The 15,727-nt window shown below is 38.9% G+C and overlaps 1 protein-coding gene across 2 annotated transcripts in view; it reads right to left on the bottom strand.

Annotated features, from left to right (window-relative positions):
* Positions 1–345: 345 nt before the first annotated feature.
* TRPC3 (transient receptor potential cation channel subfamily C member 3) overlaps positions 346–15,727 on the bottom strand; it is a 33,635-nt gene continuing 18,253 nt past the window's right edge. Inside the window, exons 4-12 of one of the 2 annotated variants that reach the window (XM_074542040.1) lie at positions 11,148–11,312; positions 8,856–9,072; positions 7,572–7,805; positions 6,211–6,475; positions 5,503–5,698; positions 4,234–4,443; positions 3,651–3,734; positions 3,092–3,167; positions 346–845 (exon numbers count right to left, since the gene is read on the bottom strand). In XM_074542040.1, coding sequence (XP_074398141.1) covers positions 703–845; positions 3,092–3,167; positions 3,651–3,734; positions 4,234–4,443; positions 5,503–5,698; positions 6,211–6,475; positions 7,572–7,805; positions 8,856–9,072; positions 11,148–11,312 — 1,590 coding nt within the window. In that variant the 3' untranslated portion in view covers positions 346–702. The remainder of the gene's footprint in view (positions 846–3,091; positions 3,168–3,650; positions 3,735–4,233; positions 4,444–5,502; positions 5,699–6,210; positions 6,476–7,571; positions 7,806–8,855; positions 9,073–11,147; positions 11,313–15,727) is intronic. The other variant, XM_074542039.1, reaches the window with a different exon arrangement.

Here is a 15,727-nt window from a genome sequence, read left to right as displayed (position 1 = left end):
CCGGGCTCGGTGCCGAACGTGCGGGAGGAATGGTTTGTTTAACAACGAAGCCAAAAGTATCTGCCCCGCACGGGGTCCGAGTTAAAAAAATAAATCCTTACTCTCCGCAGGGTAAATACGCTGAATTAAGAAAGGGTCGGCGCGAGTACGTGAATACACAGACATGTTAAATAACGCTGCTGCCATCACATTGCCACTTACCTGGTTCTCAGCAATTCCATGAGTTCTGGGCTTACACGCGTTACTAGCACCACTAATAAAGAACAAAGATTTCAAGTAATCCTCCACTCATCTCTAGTTGGTTTATTGTAGTATGAAAAATCCTATTTTGTACCTGGACACTGCAAGGAACAGAGTATTACGCTGTGTCTGTTAATTTTTTGTCTGGCAAATTTAGTGCAAAGAATTCTCCATATGTAATCATAAACCTGTTAAAATATCAGCAATCGATACCATTATACCTTTTTAATGCATAAATGCAAAAAAAAATGTTATGATAGTTCTTGCTTTTAGACAATTAAAATGAAGAGAGCAATCTTTTTGTGGTGAGTTAAAAGTTCCTAAGACTAAATTCCAGAGAAGCTGTACATAAAGTTATTTAGTGCTAAAAATCTACAATACATTTTTTCAAGTATAAGATACTGAAATATTATTGCCAATAAATAGTTGTGCTGTCATCGAAGCCACGGTTCCTTTGTTGAATCATTCACATCTCAGCATATTGGGATTTAGTTTCTCACTGAGTTTATGTATTAAAATTGCCAACTCTTCTGTTGCTTGGGACTTATCCTCCAACAGTTCATAGCGAAGACTGGAGATGTCCTGTTTGATTTCCTTTAATTCACCTGCATTAACAACAGAAAGAAACACTCAGTAGCAAAGTTTAACATTCAGTGAATACTCTCCTGTTAAGCCACATCAGTGCCTATTTCAGATTATCCTCCCAAAATGTTCATGAGAGCAGGTACAGGAGGGGTCAGGAGGATTTACCTCATCTTCATTCTCAGTGAGATGTGTCTCCAGCCCTAAATAGCACCTAAGGCATTTTAACAGTCCATTGGGGCCTTGCACTGTGCTCCATGTATATATACAACACCAAGGATTCCCAAAGGGCTGTACAAAGGTTAATGAATTAATCACACCAACTCTGCTGAACAGCTGGTAAATATTAGTATCCCCTTTTTAGAGAGAAAAGGAAAAGAGGTTTTTTTTCTGAAGAGGTGTGCCAAAATCACAAGGAAAAGTGTGGCAGAGCTGGCAGTAAAACTCACAGCTTCTGAGTCTCTCTCCTCTTCCTTACCAACATCCTTGGAATTAGAAAAAGTCAACCAATTTAACATGATGTTATATTTTGACACAAATACAAAAAACACATTTAAACAAAGACAGCTGTCAAAGCCAGGCTTATAATAATCAGCAGCATGTATTGCTTTGTAGGATATTCAGTTCAAGAGCAAAGGCCTTTAAAAATGTTCAAATCTGTTCTTCCAGCAAGCATGAGGGATGTGAATTCCTACACAGCACCTGCCTGGGGAAATGATTTGTCATGTACAAAATACAAGAGTATGAAGAGGCACCTAAATTCTCTAGTGATGGAGAGCAGGGAAAATCTCTAGACTTTTGTTAAAGTAGTTCTAGTACAGAAATGCCAATGTTTTCTCTTTAGGGTACAGCAGACTCCAAGAATTCTGTCTTCAGAGGCTGGGTCTGTGCTTTGGGTACAGTGAGATGCTCAAGACACAGAACACTTGGCTGGGCAGCTGAAGAGGGATACTCAAGAACTCAAGGGTTACTTGCCCTCCACAAAACCTGGTGCCAAAGCCAAAACCATGATGTCAGTAAACCCTGATTCTTCTGTGCGGTCTTTCTAATTTAAACACATCTCTCTCAACACCAAAGTGGCATCAGGGACCTGGAAAGGGCTGGCTCTGCTGGTGACAGAACAGTCTTTTCATCAGTCACTAGGCAGATGATTTCCTACATCACAGAGCAGGAACAGGAGGAAAGCAGTGGGAATTCAGGAGAGCAGCACACTGAGAGGATTCACATTTAGGAGCCTTTCTGCTTTTGTCACTGACAATCACAGCTCTGTACAGCCACACAGGATGGCAAAGTGTCAGGATAACAGTCAGCGCACAATGCTTGCCTTTTGAAGACACTGAGGGGGATTTAATTTAATCTTTTTTGCTCCCTGCTTCTTGCTGAAGAGAGTTATAGGTAAGCAGAGAGCAACTAAGGAGCAAAACAAAGCTTTGCTGCCTTAGCTGAGAGCTGAGCAGCCCTTTCAGGCCCCACACACGCACACAGCTGCCTGATGCTGCCGTGCCAGTAAAACATCTTCTGACCCCAGCCTGTCCATCACTGCATCACTCCATTGCTGGAGAACACTCCCAGCTAGAGTTTTTCTCTGGGGATCTGCCCAGAGCACAGAGGTTTCCTTGTTGGACTGCAGGCCTGTGTTTCATTCCTGGAAGATTGAACCTTTGCCATAATGTAATCCCAGTGGTGAGTTAGGGTGTGCAACTGGAGCAAGCACCTCTCACATCTGCCAGAGGGCTCAGATCCACTGTTTATCAAAAGGTCTCCCACTAAAATAGAGGCTACATTTGTCATTTTTTTATCACCATGCAGCTGACTGTAGAGCTTTGTTTAATGATGGGCAGCTTCAGAGGTGATTATTCCTCACAGCTTTACAAAGGGAGGACAAATAGTTCATGGTGTAAAGTGGTAAATTGTGTGCAATTGTGTGTTCAGTTGAATGAAACAGAGAGCAAGATCCTGCAGCTTTGATTAGGACTCTGGAAGTGTGAATACAGTTAATGGCTCCTTCAAAGATTTCCTCTGTGCATTGTCTGTGCTCTCATTTTATATCTGTAAAATAGGAGCCATAATATTTCTCAGTTCTACTTCTTTAGCCCTACTTTTCCATTTTTTGATGACATGGGCATACTTTCCATTACTTCCTGAGCCTTGGTGCATGTGAAATAGAAACAATCCCTCTTTTCACTCAAAACCCCCATGCATCAGTGTAATATGGCTCCTGATACAACATGAAAAAAGCTGCCTCTGAATATTGCAGTCTCTTTCTTACCTTCATTGACTTCATCATTTTCTTTGTCCACTTGTGCTTTCAGAACGTAGCGTTTTATCAGTCTCTTCATTATTTGCTGCCAGATTAAAACAGTTCTATAATCAGCTGAGATTATATAATTCAACATTGTTCATTTTTCTTTCTTAGCTCTCTCTGTCACACCAGCCTAAGAGAAAGAATGAGCAGCCCCAGATGAAGCACTTGCCTCAAATGGAGGCATGCTGAGCAAGGAAGGGAACAGCCAACCTACTCAGCTTCCACATCCCTTACCCAAAAACCCATTTCAGATATTCCTTCACCAGTTTCAGATGTTTGCTCCTCACATGTTCCCAAGGGGGACATCAAAGACCAATTTTAAGTACTGCACGAGCTAGTTTTGAAATGCTTCAAATAATGGGCTTGGACAAGAACTGGTTTTTTTCAAGGAGCATCCTAGAGTTTGATTTCTACAGGAGGTTTTCTTTCTCTGGTGAAGGCAAACTGTACTTGAAGCACAAAATTCTGCAAGAACCTTCTCACAGTTCTATTATTCAGGACAGTGGTCACTGTATGTGCTTACCTGATAGCGTGTTGGCTGATTGAGAATGCTGTTAAAACTGTGGGATTCAAAAACTCTGGAATTTGACTGAGTGAAAAGGTTTAACTGGGAAGAAATAAGAAAAAATTAAAACAAATTATGGAATACAAAGTTAGGATTCAGGTCCATTATTATATTTTAAAGACATGTTGTTCCATCTTTTAATATATCAGAGTATTATTTTTTAAAAAAATGAGATTGCCTTGAATTCTATGTTGGTTTTGTTTTGTTTTTTTAATGCTGATAATTTTGGCCATCCTGTTCTGAGAAAATAGGCTTAAAGTATCTTTAATCAATATTCAAGTAACTCCTTGTAGGAATTATTTGCATCTTTGAATACTCACAATTTTTTCTTTTAATTGTGTTTCCCCAGATTTGGTTGTTCTAATAAAATTTAAGTCTATTTCTTGTTTTATGCAGTCTGAAATAGAGATTTATTGCTATAAATGATTAATTACTCAACTAGCATCAGAAGCATGGATTATAAGCTAAAACTAAAAAGAAAAGAAGACTGGTGGAACAGACACACAATTCTTTGCTGCAATGAAAAGATCTCAGAACCTACCCTTGATTTGGAGTTTCCCATTCCCATTTCAATGTCCTTCTGTAGCCGTCTCCTCCTGCACTTGGAAAAGTTAATGATCCTCATGATGAAATAGAAAAAAGATTTGGGGCTTGGTACAAGACTGAAGGGTGGAGGTAAGGTTTTTCCATCATCAAAATACGACAGCCAAAGTTTAGAACGAGCAAACTTCCACTCTACATCACTGTCATCCTGTGTTAGGAAATAAAACAGATGATGCTCTTGGTTTTTGTGAAGTGCAAACGTTCTTTCAAAGAAGCTGCTTTGAAAGATCTTTGTGGTTTGAGATAAAATATTATACTCTTGCTGATAAGACTTCCAGCAGTTCTGCACTTAGTCTATTTTAACCAAATTTCAGTTCTCTTTATGGCAACATTTGATTGAGAATACTTAGTTCAAGAACATGAAGCATTTAAGCAAGCCTAAATTTTGCATCAAGTGAAAGCCAACATATCAACTCCCTGCTATTCAAAGTGGAGCTCTCAGGGGTTTTTCAAGCCTTGTTTTTCTCATTAAAGTGGTCACATGGGCTTGGTACTTGCACAAGTGTTGAAGTATCAGGCTCAAGGCAAAAAATGGCTTAAAATGGTAGTGCTCACAGCTTTTTACATAACCAGGACAAGTAACTCCAATTTATAATGGAGTATAGAAAATGCCAACTTTGTGGTCCTGAAGAAATTGTGTTAAACACTGACAAACCTATTTTGTCCTCACAGATTCTTACTGAAGTATTCCAAGGCTGGATTATAACTAGTTTTCTCTCCTGAATTCCCTAATATTTCCCAGAACTCATTGAAAAGACTGGGAATGACATATCCATTTGTACACCATGTCTTAGATAATTGTTCTTCCTGTTTGTGTGGGCGTGTGCCTGCATCTGTGTGAATGTAGTACTCTTTGAACTCAGGGTCTGGAAAACTGGCACTATAAATACACTTTTACTTTCATTTCAGCAGCCTGAGATTTATTTTTGAAACCCAAGTATCTTCAATACTATACATTTTCTGATTTGTTTTTTAACAGTTGTTGGATGCCAAGTATAATGTGTACACAACATGAGAGAAACTTGTTTAGATCCTGTGAGGTTCTGCAGCTTGGCTGAGTTGTTAGATAAAGTCAACCTTCTTCATTTTGTGATATCTTTTCCTGTGGTAATCTCTTTGTACTTTTTGCATACCACTGAAATAATTCCTATTAATTCTGTCCTTTTTACAGCATAACAGACAAGAACAACTTGAAAAGAGAACCCACCTCAATTTCTTGATATGAACTGTTGATCATGGCAATCAGCATGTTGAGCAGAACCACCACCATTGTGACATTGTATATGCCATAAAGAACATAACCAATGTTCTCAATGAACTTGTGATCGTATTTGAGGACAACAGAGGTTACTTCAGACAAGCCAAATATTGACCAAAATAAGGTCTTGAAACTTTCTTCCACTCTGTAGGAAAAAAAAAAGAGGAAAGCATTATTACTACCTACACAAAGAAATAGAAAAGTTATGTTTACAGTGACTGATAAACAACCTCAATTAATTTGTTTGTGAATCAGAGCACTTATCAAAACAGCAAACATGCAAGGAAGCATTTTCCACAGCACTTTCCATTTGTCCTCTGTGCTCCACCTATCCATCACAGCTAATAGAGCTGTAACAATACATGCAGAACAACAGGAACTAGAAAGGTATTTTATATCAAGTAATATTTTCTTCCAATTGGTAGCCCACAAGTCTATGTGACTGAAATATATACAGGTGAAATTATTTCAGGCTGAAATGAAAGTTTCCATTACACAAACAGGGAACAATTGGTCTTTTGTGTTCTGCTTTCTGAGGTCTTCAGTTTTATTTTAATGCTAACAGAGAGCACACAATGTCTCACAGACTTTGCTATCTTAATGAAAAACCTGCAAGTTTTGATTGGCTTTTTACTTACAATGAAACCTCATACTTACGTCGTAAAGGCTGGGTTCAGTTTAGCTCCAAGGTAGTAGGAGTACAGTATGAACATTCCAATCATAAATGCAAGAAATACCATAATAAAAAGGACCATAAACTTGAAGATGTCCTTAACAGTCCTTCCAAGGGAGATCTGCAAGGGCCCAAAACTCTCATTTGCAGGCAGGATGTAGGCAATCCGAGAAAAGCTGAGAACAACAGCAATTGCATAAAGGCCTTCAGATATTATCTGAGGATCAGATGGGAGCCATTTATCTCTAGCTGGAAGATATGAAACACAGGTGTTACTCATTCATCACAATCTTGAGGAATAAACCTTGATAGGATTTTCCCATTAACATGTCTGAATTTAGTTGAGACAAATATTTGAAGAATCTAACAGTTGCTGCTCTATTCCTTTTTCATTTAAGTCACAAATTATGAGTGTGAGTCACATTACCTTCTATTAGAAAAAAAGTGACTTGAAGAAACATGACATTTTCTTCTGCAGTTTGCATTTTAACCTGAACTAGACAGTAACTAACTTTTATTGCATTTTTGCCTCTATTAGCTATCTTAAGCACTATGCTAAAGCTGGGAAATTTATTCCTATTTGGTGTTTTATTGATGGGCAGTTAAGTGCTGCCTGATTAACAATTTCATTTACCAGTCACAACAAGCTTATTCTTTTTGCAGGATATAACCTAGCTCCCATAGTGACCATAAAGATTTTTGCCAATTACCTCAAAAGAAATAGGATTGTGGGTTTTACACACAATGTGCACAGAAACAATTGAGTTACACAGAAATTCATAAATTACTATGTGAATTCACACACCATTTCAGCAGAGCAACACTGAATTAAAATGTGTTTCATATCAAAATACCCTGTGTTTCTAAATGTGTATTTACATATGCACAATGGTTATATTCAGATATTACATTCAGTACATAATATTCAGATTGGTTATACTGCAATTAAGGTAAGGAACAGACCCAAGTCTGCTGTTACAATATATTGAAGCCCATCCTAAAATACTGTGTCAGCAGCATTTTCTTGTGTTGTAAATACAGATGAATACACCTTTATGGACAATTTCTGCACTGCAATAAGTATTTTGCAGTTTTATTCTATTTAAACAGACAGGAGGAAATGCTGATAGATGTTTATGAACATGAATAACTATCAAACAACTGAATCAAAAAATAGCAAAAGGAATCACATCAATATTTTCATCTGTTGAGCAATTAGCTAAGAATAAAATATAACTTCCAAATGTTTAAAATCAAGGGGGTCAAATTTAGCTCTAGGGTAAAGAGAGGCTTCTAAATGCATCCTTCAAGCTTTTTCCACGTTTGGAAGAAAAACTAAGCTCACCATAAGTAAAGTATTCAATTTCTGGAGGAAGTGTGACCTCAGAGAGGTCGTTCTCCTCAATGTAGTTGTCCACATACTGTTGTGCTTTTGTGGCCTGAAGGAATGCCAGGAGCCTGGCTGTGAAAGCAGCAATAAAAATGGACAGCATCCCGAAATCCAGAACATTCCATAACTGCAAGATGTATTCCCTGGGTCCTTCCAGCCACAGCTCTTTGCATTCTGACCACATCATACCTGCAACAAGAAATGAAAAAGCACAGCAACGTTTGCCCAACTGTGGTCATTTCAATTCCCTGCATTCTCCCATTTCATGGAAGTGGATGATACCAGTGGAGCAGGGATTCACTTATTTGCAGTATCACAGCCTCATCACTAAGGTTATTCTCTTTTGGTTTCAACAGGGTTGATCAAATAGCAAAGTATTAATTGAGATTAATTAATAGAAACATAGTTCAGACATCACCCCACAGAGGGTAGAGTAGAACCCTGACTTTTCAGTGAAAGTATTGCAGCTAAACAACAAAAACTCTGTAATTCCAAAGTAGAAAAAATAAGGTGTGGGGGAAATACATCCTCTTACTCTCATAGCATTTACATTCCTAAGCCACTTCTGAATCAGAGGGTTTAATTTTTCCACAAGAACACAACTAGCCAATAACACAGATGACCAAATATAAGGGGCACAATTATACTACTGTTTTTCCACTTTACAGAAAAAGATTCTTTTCAGCATAGAAAGTGGAATTTGGCTATGTGTGGTTCGGTTTTCTCAGTTAAACTTCTTCTCAGAAATTAATTTGTGTGGATTTAATCCAGATCACAGCCTCACCATAACCATGAGATGCATTTGTTGTGAATCAAGACTTTTTCTTGATGCAAAGAGGCTTCTTAGGGAAAATAAAAACCCAAGAAAAAGCAAAATCACAACCCCACAAACTTTTTCTTGTTTCCCTGGCTGTGTAATTCAAAGGGGCTGCTGCTGTCATCCCAACTACACTCAGAGCAGCCACACATTGGACTGGAAAATCCCAGTCCATGCCTTTGGTCACATAAAGAGAATAAGCTGGAACTCCCAAAAGGCAGCATGCAAGTGATACTCACCTCCCTCCCCTGATTTAGGATGAAATTATTCCAAATCTGTTCTAATGTCATCTTATCTGCCCTAAAGGTTTATAGTTGCTGCACACAGCAGCTGGATCCAAGCTTTGGGACCTGGGCTTTTCTCCTCCCTTTCAGAATTTTTATTTGCAGGAAAACAGGAAGATGAAGGGGCAATATACCTACCAAGAACCCACACCATGATCAGCATTTCTGTCCAGGTGAACTGGGTGGTCTTCACCCTAAAGATCTGCTTGGGGTAATCAGTGACAGTGACATTGGGCAGCGTGGTTATGCCCTCAAATCTGTCTGAAGCATTGAACACCAGCAGGCCTAGGAAAATAATGAAGGATGCTGCATGTGCCACAAATTTCATAAATGGGCTTCGAAGAATTCTTCCAAGCTGCAAAGGCAGAATGAAAGCAGTCACTCAGTTTTCTCAAAGAAACACCAGGCATTCCAGAAGCACAAATGGGCACTCAGAGCTCAGGACAGCCAGAAACCTCATTCTTAAAGGATATTCTTCCAAGAGCACTCAGCTGTGGTGCTTTGCCATTTCAGACAAAAGGCTCCCACAGGGAGCCTCCCAGAGTCTTGTTGTTCTGTTAGTGAGTGCTCATGATACTCCACAAGCTCTAGATGGCAATGTTTGAGGGGAAACACTCCAAGGAGCTGCAAATGTACCGTGGCCGTGACCAGGAAGAATTTGTAAAGCAAGCCCAGGGAAAGATAAATTATTCAAATCTCCAACTCCAGCAAAACATTTTCCCTAACAACAAGAGAGTATTATTAACTTTTCTATAACTACAGCTATAGGAAGTTGTTTTCTTATGTCTGGTTACTATATTTCATTCACAGAACACATGTTCAGAGCTCTAAGTGCCAAAATAAGTTCCTGTATCTATCAAAACTAACGACTGTTCCACAAAATGGACTAAAGAAGATAAGATCAGAAATATTAGTGGTTTTATAAATAAATTCAGCAGGTTTAATTCACATCTGCACCTACTAAAAGAACAAAGCAGCAGCAGCAGGGGAAGTCTGTCTGCACCAGAAGAGGGGACCAGCATCTTACAGAGGATCACATGAGCTTTCTTATTTCAAGGAATTGTTTTCCTTGAAATTTGGGTCAGCCACTATGAACTAAGCAAACCAGCACACATTAAACTGCACTTACAACCTGGGCAAACAATCTCAGGTTCCCTTCCTGCTCCTGACCTTTGGAAGGCATTTTGTAATTGCAATATCCAACCACTGACCTGAATGTATAGCGCTTTTATTTGACATGAGCACTGAGGAAAAACATCAGATGTTTCTGCTACTGGGAATTAGAGCTCAAGGACAAATGTCACTTTTCCATATTAGACACCAGCTATAAATACATTAAGATGTTCCTATTATATAGAGCTGTGAGGAATATATTTACTAAAGATATCAATAGAAAGTGACATTTCAGAGAATAATGAGAGTAACAATTACACTATTTTCATAAAGGTTTATCTTCAAAGTAAATAAATATTTAACCCTGAGAAAAGATCAGGTTCCCTTCAAATATGTAGATGAGAAAAACCTTATCCTCTTTGAGATGAACTAAAAGAATGAAATATAAAATAAACTCACTATTCTTTGCTTTACACTTGCTAGGGAAATAAAATTGAAAGACCACATTCAGCACAGGAGTAAATGTACTTAAAATTTTTAAAAATGTTAATGCAACAGAGAAATCTTCCTTCATCTGATATACCAAAGATCTATGAATACACCTGACTTGCAAACAATTCATGTGCTAGAGACCATGAGGATTTCAAAGAAACTGCAGTTCCTTTCCTTGTGAGATCAGCAGCAAAGGTGGGAGCACCCTTACATGCTCACAAATTTTTTATAAGGTAAGAGTTTACAGCTATGCTCTTTTACAAATACACCCCATTGCACAGTCAGAATGATGCATTTAATTTGATTTCTGCTCTATGGTTCAGCTGGCAAACAGACCTCCTAGGGCTGGGATAACAAATATTTTACTTAAGATTAAGTTCTGCATCAGTAAAGTCAACAGATGTTCTTCTAATGGTTTATATGGGAACAGCATGAGACCTCAGGATGCCACCAGAGAAGACTTCATAAAGAATTTGAGTGGTGACTTACAAAAACTCCATGTTACTAATATAATAAATTACACAACACATGTGAGGTGAGCATAACCTAGGGAAATTTAAAAAAGAAAAAAAGCTCTTAAAGAAGGTTATTTTTCTCTCCTTCAGTTTAATGTTAATTTACATTCATCCTTCATCACTGTGGTCCCCTCTTTACAGTGCAAGTAACAAAAGCCCCCTTAGCGCCTTTTGGCGCAAGGGTAGGGATTGCTAAAAATATCATTAATTAGTTACAATTTGGAAGCAGCACAAGTTGCATGTTGACTGCCAGGAAAGGAAAAGCAGCTCCAAGAACAGCACAAGACACATAATTTATAAACTTCAGTACCCTGCTACATGGTGCAATCCAATAACCAATGGCTAGAAAGGGAAGGCCCAGTGCCACAACCAGCACCACCAGACACTTGATAGCTATGGTCTGCTCCCGTAATCCTGAGAGGTTTTCATACCAGATGGTCAGGAGCTGCTGCTGACAGTTTGGATGAGCCACAAACTGCAAAGAAAAGGAAAAAGAAAGAAAAACCAAGACATGCTGTCATTAATAAGACGAGTTACATAACTGCCACATGCACAATTGCAATCACCTAAGGGCTAAATTAACACCAGATATTTAAGAACCGTGGCTTTTTTCTCATTCCCTTTTACACAAAGGTTAATAAACAAAGAAGAAACTGCCACATCACAAGAGCATGTGGGACACCAGTTAAGCACAAGGGCGAGCAGCCTGGTTTTCACAGCAGTTTGAAGAACTCTGGTAGTACACTTACCAATAACTAGTGAATGAAAATAAAGAAGGCTAGGTGTTGCACAAAAAGGGGTTTGAAAATAAATCTGATAACTGATAATTTGTGTTGGATTAAGAGTGAGATTTGTTGTCAGATGGTTATACTCTGGAAAAAAAAATGAAATACTGTAAACCTTGGATACCCATTTTTATTATCCCTTGTACTCTGCAGAGATCATTATGTACTACATACACTGTTGTTTGCCAGGTCTTGCTTGCAAAACTATATTAATATTCCAAATCTCATTAAAAAGTGCATAGAGTAGTACAACAGGACAGACTTCTTAAAGAAAATCAAATTAAATCATTGGCAATGAAAACAGGGAGCCTTAAACCTCTCAGGAAGAGCAATCTGAAACTGCTGCATGAACTTTAAAAAGGAAGGCAATCTTCATACTTTAATCTACTTTGCTGTAAAATTAAAGTCCCTAAGCATTTTGCTATGTGATGCATTAAGCAGTTACTTCACATATTAATGCAGTTTGTACATAAAGTGGAGTGGCCAAGAGAAATAAATAAAGAGATTGTAAAAAAGTTCTTTAAGAAATTAATGCCGACTCCAACTGCTTCTGTTCTTTTTATTAGGCTGTCACCTTTGAAGCTTATGCACCATAAAAACTGCCAGCCTGGCCCATTTGAGGAGAAGAGATTGGGTTTTTGTGTGTTTGTGCATTCTGACATTTGCCCCTAGCCTCTTCTTTTGCTAAGATAAATTTCATTGTCAACTCAGGACATCAAAGGGACAAATCCCTCAGCAGATTAACTGTGGACAAAGGCAGGAAAGTAAATAATTATTTCAAATTACAAAGACATTTTAAAAATCAGGCTTAAAACTGTAGGGAAGAGGAGGGAAGAAACACCCACATCATTCCTTCTGTTACCACAGGGAATGGGAAGAACCACTAAAGGAGCTTTAAGGAAGTTTACCCAGGGCTGGGAATCAGCCCATGGGCCCTGTGGCACCTCATCCAGAGCTCTGTGCTGGTTTATTCTCCTGATCTATCACCATTTTGATCTGACACTGAGAGGAGATCTGCTATAATTTCCAAAAAATAAAAAAAAAAAGGGAAGACTCAGTGAATAAGATGCCAAGAGTTATGGGTAAGATCTTCTCTGGCAGTGAGTCTAAAGGCTGTAGAGAGGATCTTGGTGACTTATTTAACTGCTGGCAGCTGCACAACCTGCACCACTTCCAAGCCCTCGGAGCGAGTTGTGTCACTTCTCATCCATAAAAGCTCTGAAATTCATCCCTCTTCTCTCAGTCTTTACTGAAATACTTCAACTTATGATTATGTTTGTTTTAGTTTCAGCCACTTTAAACTATGCCCACCCCTGTTGCGTGTGTGTCTGTATTACCTGGATTTGCCTGCAGCTTCATCTCCTCCAAGGACAATAGGTTCACATCACATTTTACCTACTGCTCACAGCATCCTACAACCTTGTTCTTCCTGCATTTCTCCTCTCACTCTATTTTCCATGCAGTTTCTCACTTTTCATTACATATCTTGAGCTTATTATCACATGTATTTAATACTTTCAGCTCCAAGCAGAACCTCAGTGAACAAAAATTATGCATGAGAACAGTATCTGGTCACTAAAAGAAAAAAAATCCCAATTTTAATGTAGCTGCTTTCCCAAGCATAATTGACAGCAACACTTTTGATGTTTTCAGTTTCATGACCGTGAATCAAGTCATCAGTATGTAAATATTTTCCTGTATGACTCAGAGTGATTATGTTATTTATTTCTGTCATCATAATGGCTGGGTTTAGATGGAGCAAGAACAAATCCTGGCACACTCCAATATACTAACACACAAAATAAAAAGAGATTTTTGCATCTTCTGTCTTATCTATCAGTTGAACACTTCATGGTTTGAAAATTAACTCTTGTGATTTTATTCCAGCTCTTATTGATTGCCCTGGAAATTCCATCCTGATTTTTGTCTCAGCAAGAACTGTAGATTACTTGGGCCAGTATCAGCTCTTCTCTGGAATTTTGTTGGCAATCTAGAGACAGAGTTGAGACACAAAACTAAAAGCACTACTACAGCAGTAATTCAGCATACAGAGCAAGACCAACTTGCTTTTTTTTTTAATTTTCCTCCTGCTATTCCCTTAGTCCTCTATTGGGGCTGCAGTTTCAGTCTGAACCTCAGCTTCAAAATCACATCATGTTTAAAAGATGGGCTCCACTTCGGTGCAGTACCCAGGGCATTAAGTGCAAGATTTTCATTACTAATAGAATTTAAAACTCCCTTCTCCTAGCAGTGAGGTTCTGAGCACATTTGCTGCTTATCATAGGTTTTTTCCTGCCTCTCCTCCCTCTGGACAGGGCATAGGCTCATAACCCATTTCATGGACCTGCTGCTCTGTTTGGCTGCACTGCTGGAAGCAGGGAACTGACCTTGATGGACCTGACCTGGAAGCACAGCTAGAAATACAGAAAATTAAGGAAATCCACCACATCCTTGTCTGCTCCCTATGGTGAGAGGGTTAAAGCAGTCCCATGTGGAGCTCCCACATCTGAATCTGTTCCAGTCAGGCTATCACTAGAATCCATCACAGCTCTGACAGAGCAAATCCCAGCATGAAAGGACCACCATGGCAGAGACATTTCCATCCTTGCCATGCCCTCTGTAATGGCCACTTACAGGGAACTGCACATGTATGGTAACAACTCTGCACCATTTCCTCCCAACAAGATCATTCCTCTTGTAGGTTCTGAACCGTGTTGGTCATGAACTGCAGCCAGCACTCTGAGCTTCTCTCTTGCAAGAGAAGAGAACAAGTTTGCTATGAGGAATTCTTTTTCTTTTTGGTATTATTTAGACTTCTGCTATTCCTAACAGATCCGTGTGGCCCTTTGCTCAGCAGTGAATTTCATCAGTGACAACCAACTCATAAAAGAAAACCACAGCCTTTAGTGTGAAAGCTGACAAATGAGTACCAACAAAGTTTTGGTACACATTACACTGCAATAGCATAAAGAAGTATATATTTAGACACTAAAGCATGCTTATGCACTTTGGTTTTTTTTTTCCCCCCCCAGTTCCAGTCTTTTAAACTAATTTAATGCTTGTATATATTTACCTTGATTTTTGGCAATTAATATGCATTTATCTGCTGAAGACCAATCCTTTACTGGAAATGATGATTTGCTGCTTGGGATATGTGTTTACAATTTTTATTATCAATCTTTTGGGGCCGTCATAAACACCAGCAATCCCCAGTTGCTCTGGCAGGGTCCTTACAATTTGTTTTATATGGCAGATTGGCTCAAGAGGTGGCCACAGAACACAGGGTTATTTATTCTGAGAGACACAAGGCTTCTTGTGGAGATGATGAAACTATAATGGCTGTAAGGAATGGAAGTGATGCTAATCACACAAATAGGTAGCTGTAAATAATACATAGGCCCTGCTGTACTTCCTGCCTCCTCTCACAACAGGACACAGTATTAACTATTTTCTGTGCTAGTCTAATGTGGGATCTTGAAGAGAACAACATAGTAATACAATAAAAACTACAATGAAAGGATATGTATTTATGTCAAATACGTGATGCACAGTTCCATTTTTTAACCCATAACATTCATTCACAAAATACAAACTACTTTGGGAGAGGCATCTACTGAAAACACTTGCCAAAACACCAATAAACACAGGTACAAAGGTGAAGAACTGAAACGAATTGACCAAGCAGCCACAGACATATTCCATGCATTTCCAGGGCTGATTTTTAAAATATTTTTAAAGGAACAAGCATGGTAAATCACATAAAATTTCTCACTACAACACACAGTTGCAGATGAGTTACTTATGGGTTGAAACCAACACAGACTTCTCTTTGGAGTAGCTATTATTTAATTGACTGACAGAAGACACAGCCTGAGTGTCACTGAGTGAAAATCTGGCTCTACTGAAACACCTTTTGGGTTAATCAGGAGAAGGATCTGACCAACTGTGCAAAGCCTGGCTAGCACACCTCATTTATGTCATTACCATCTCCTGCCACTTCTCAGCAGTGGGAAGTAGATTAAACTGAACTCCTTCATTACAGTCCCCTTCTGCCTTGTGAGAGCCTTGATTACTCACCCCAGGTCTCAGCAGTGCATCTGACCAC

Source organism: Zonotrichia albicollis, chromosome 5 (genome assembly GCF_047830755.1).
Source record: "Zonotrichia albicollis isolate bZonAlb1 chromosome 5, bZonAlb1.hap1, whole genome shotgun sequence".
Classification (NCBI taxonomy): domain Eukaryota; kingdom Metazoa; phylum Chordata; class Aves; order Passeriformes; family Passerellidae; genus Zonotrichia; species Zonotrichia albicollis.
The sequence above is the reverse complement of the archived record's forward strand: the minus strand, read 5'-3'. Positions and strand labels throughout refer to the sequence as shown.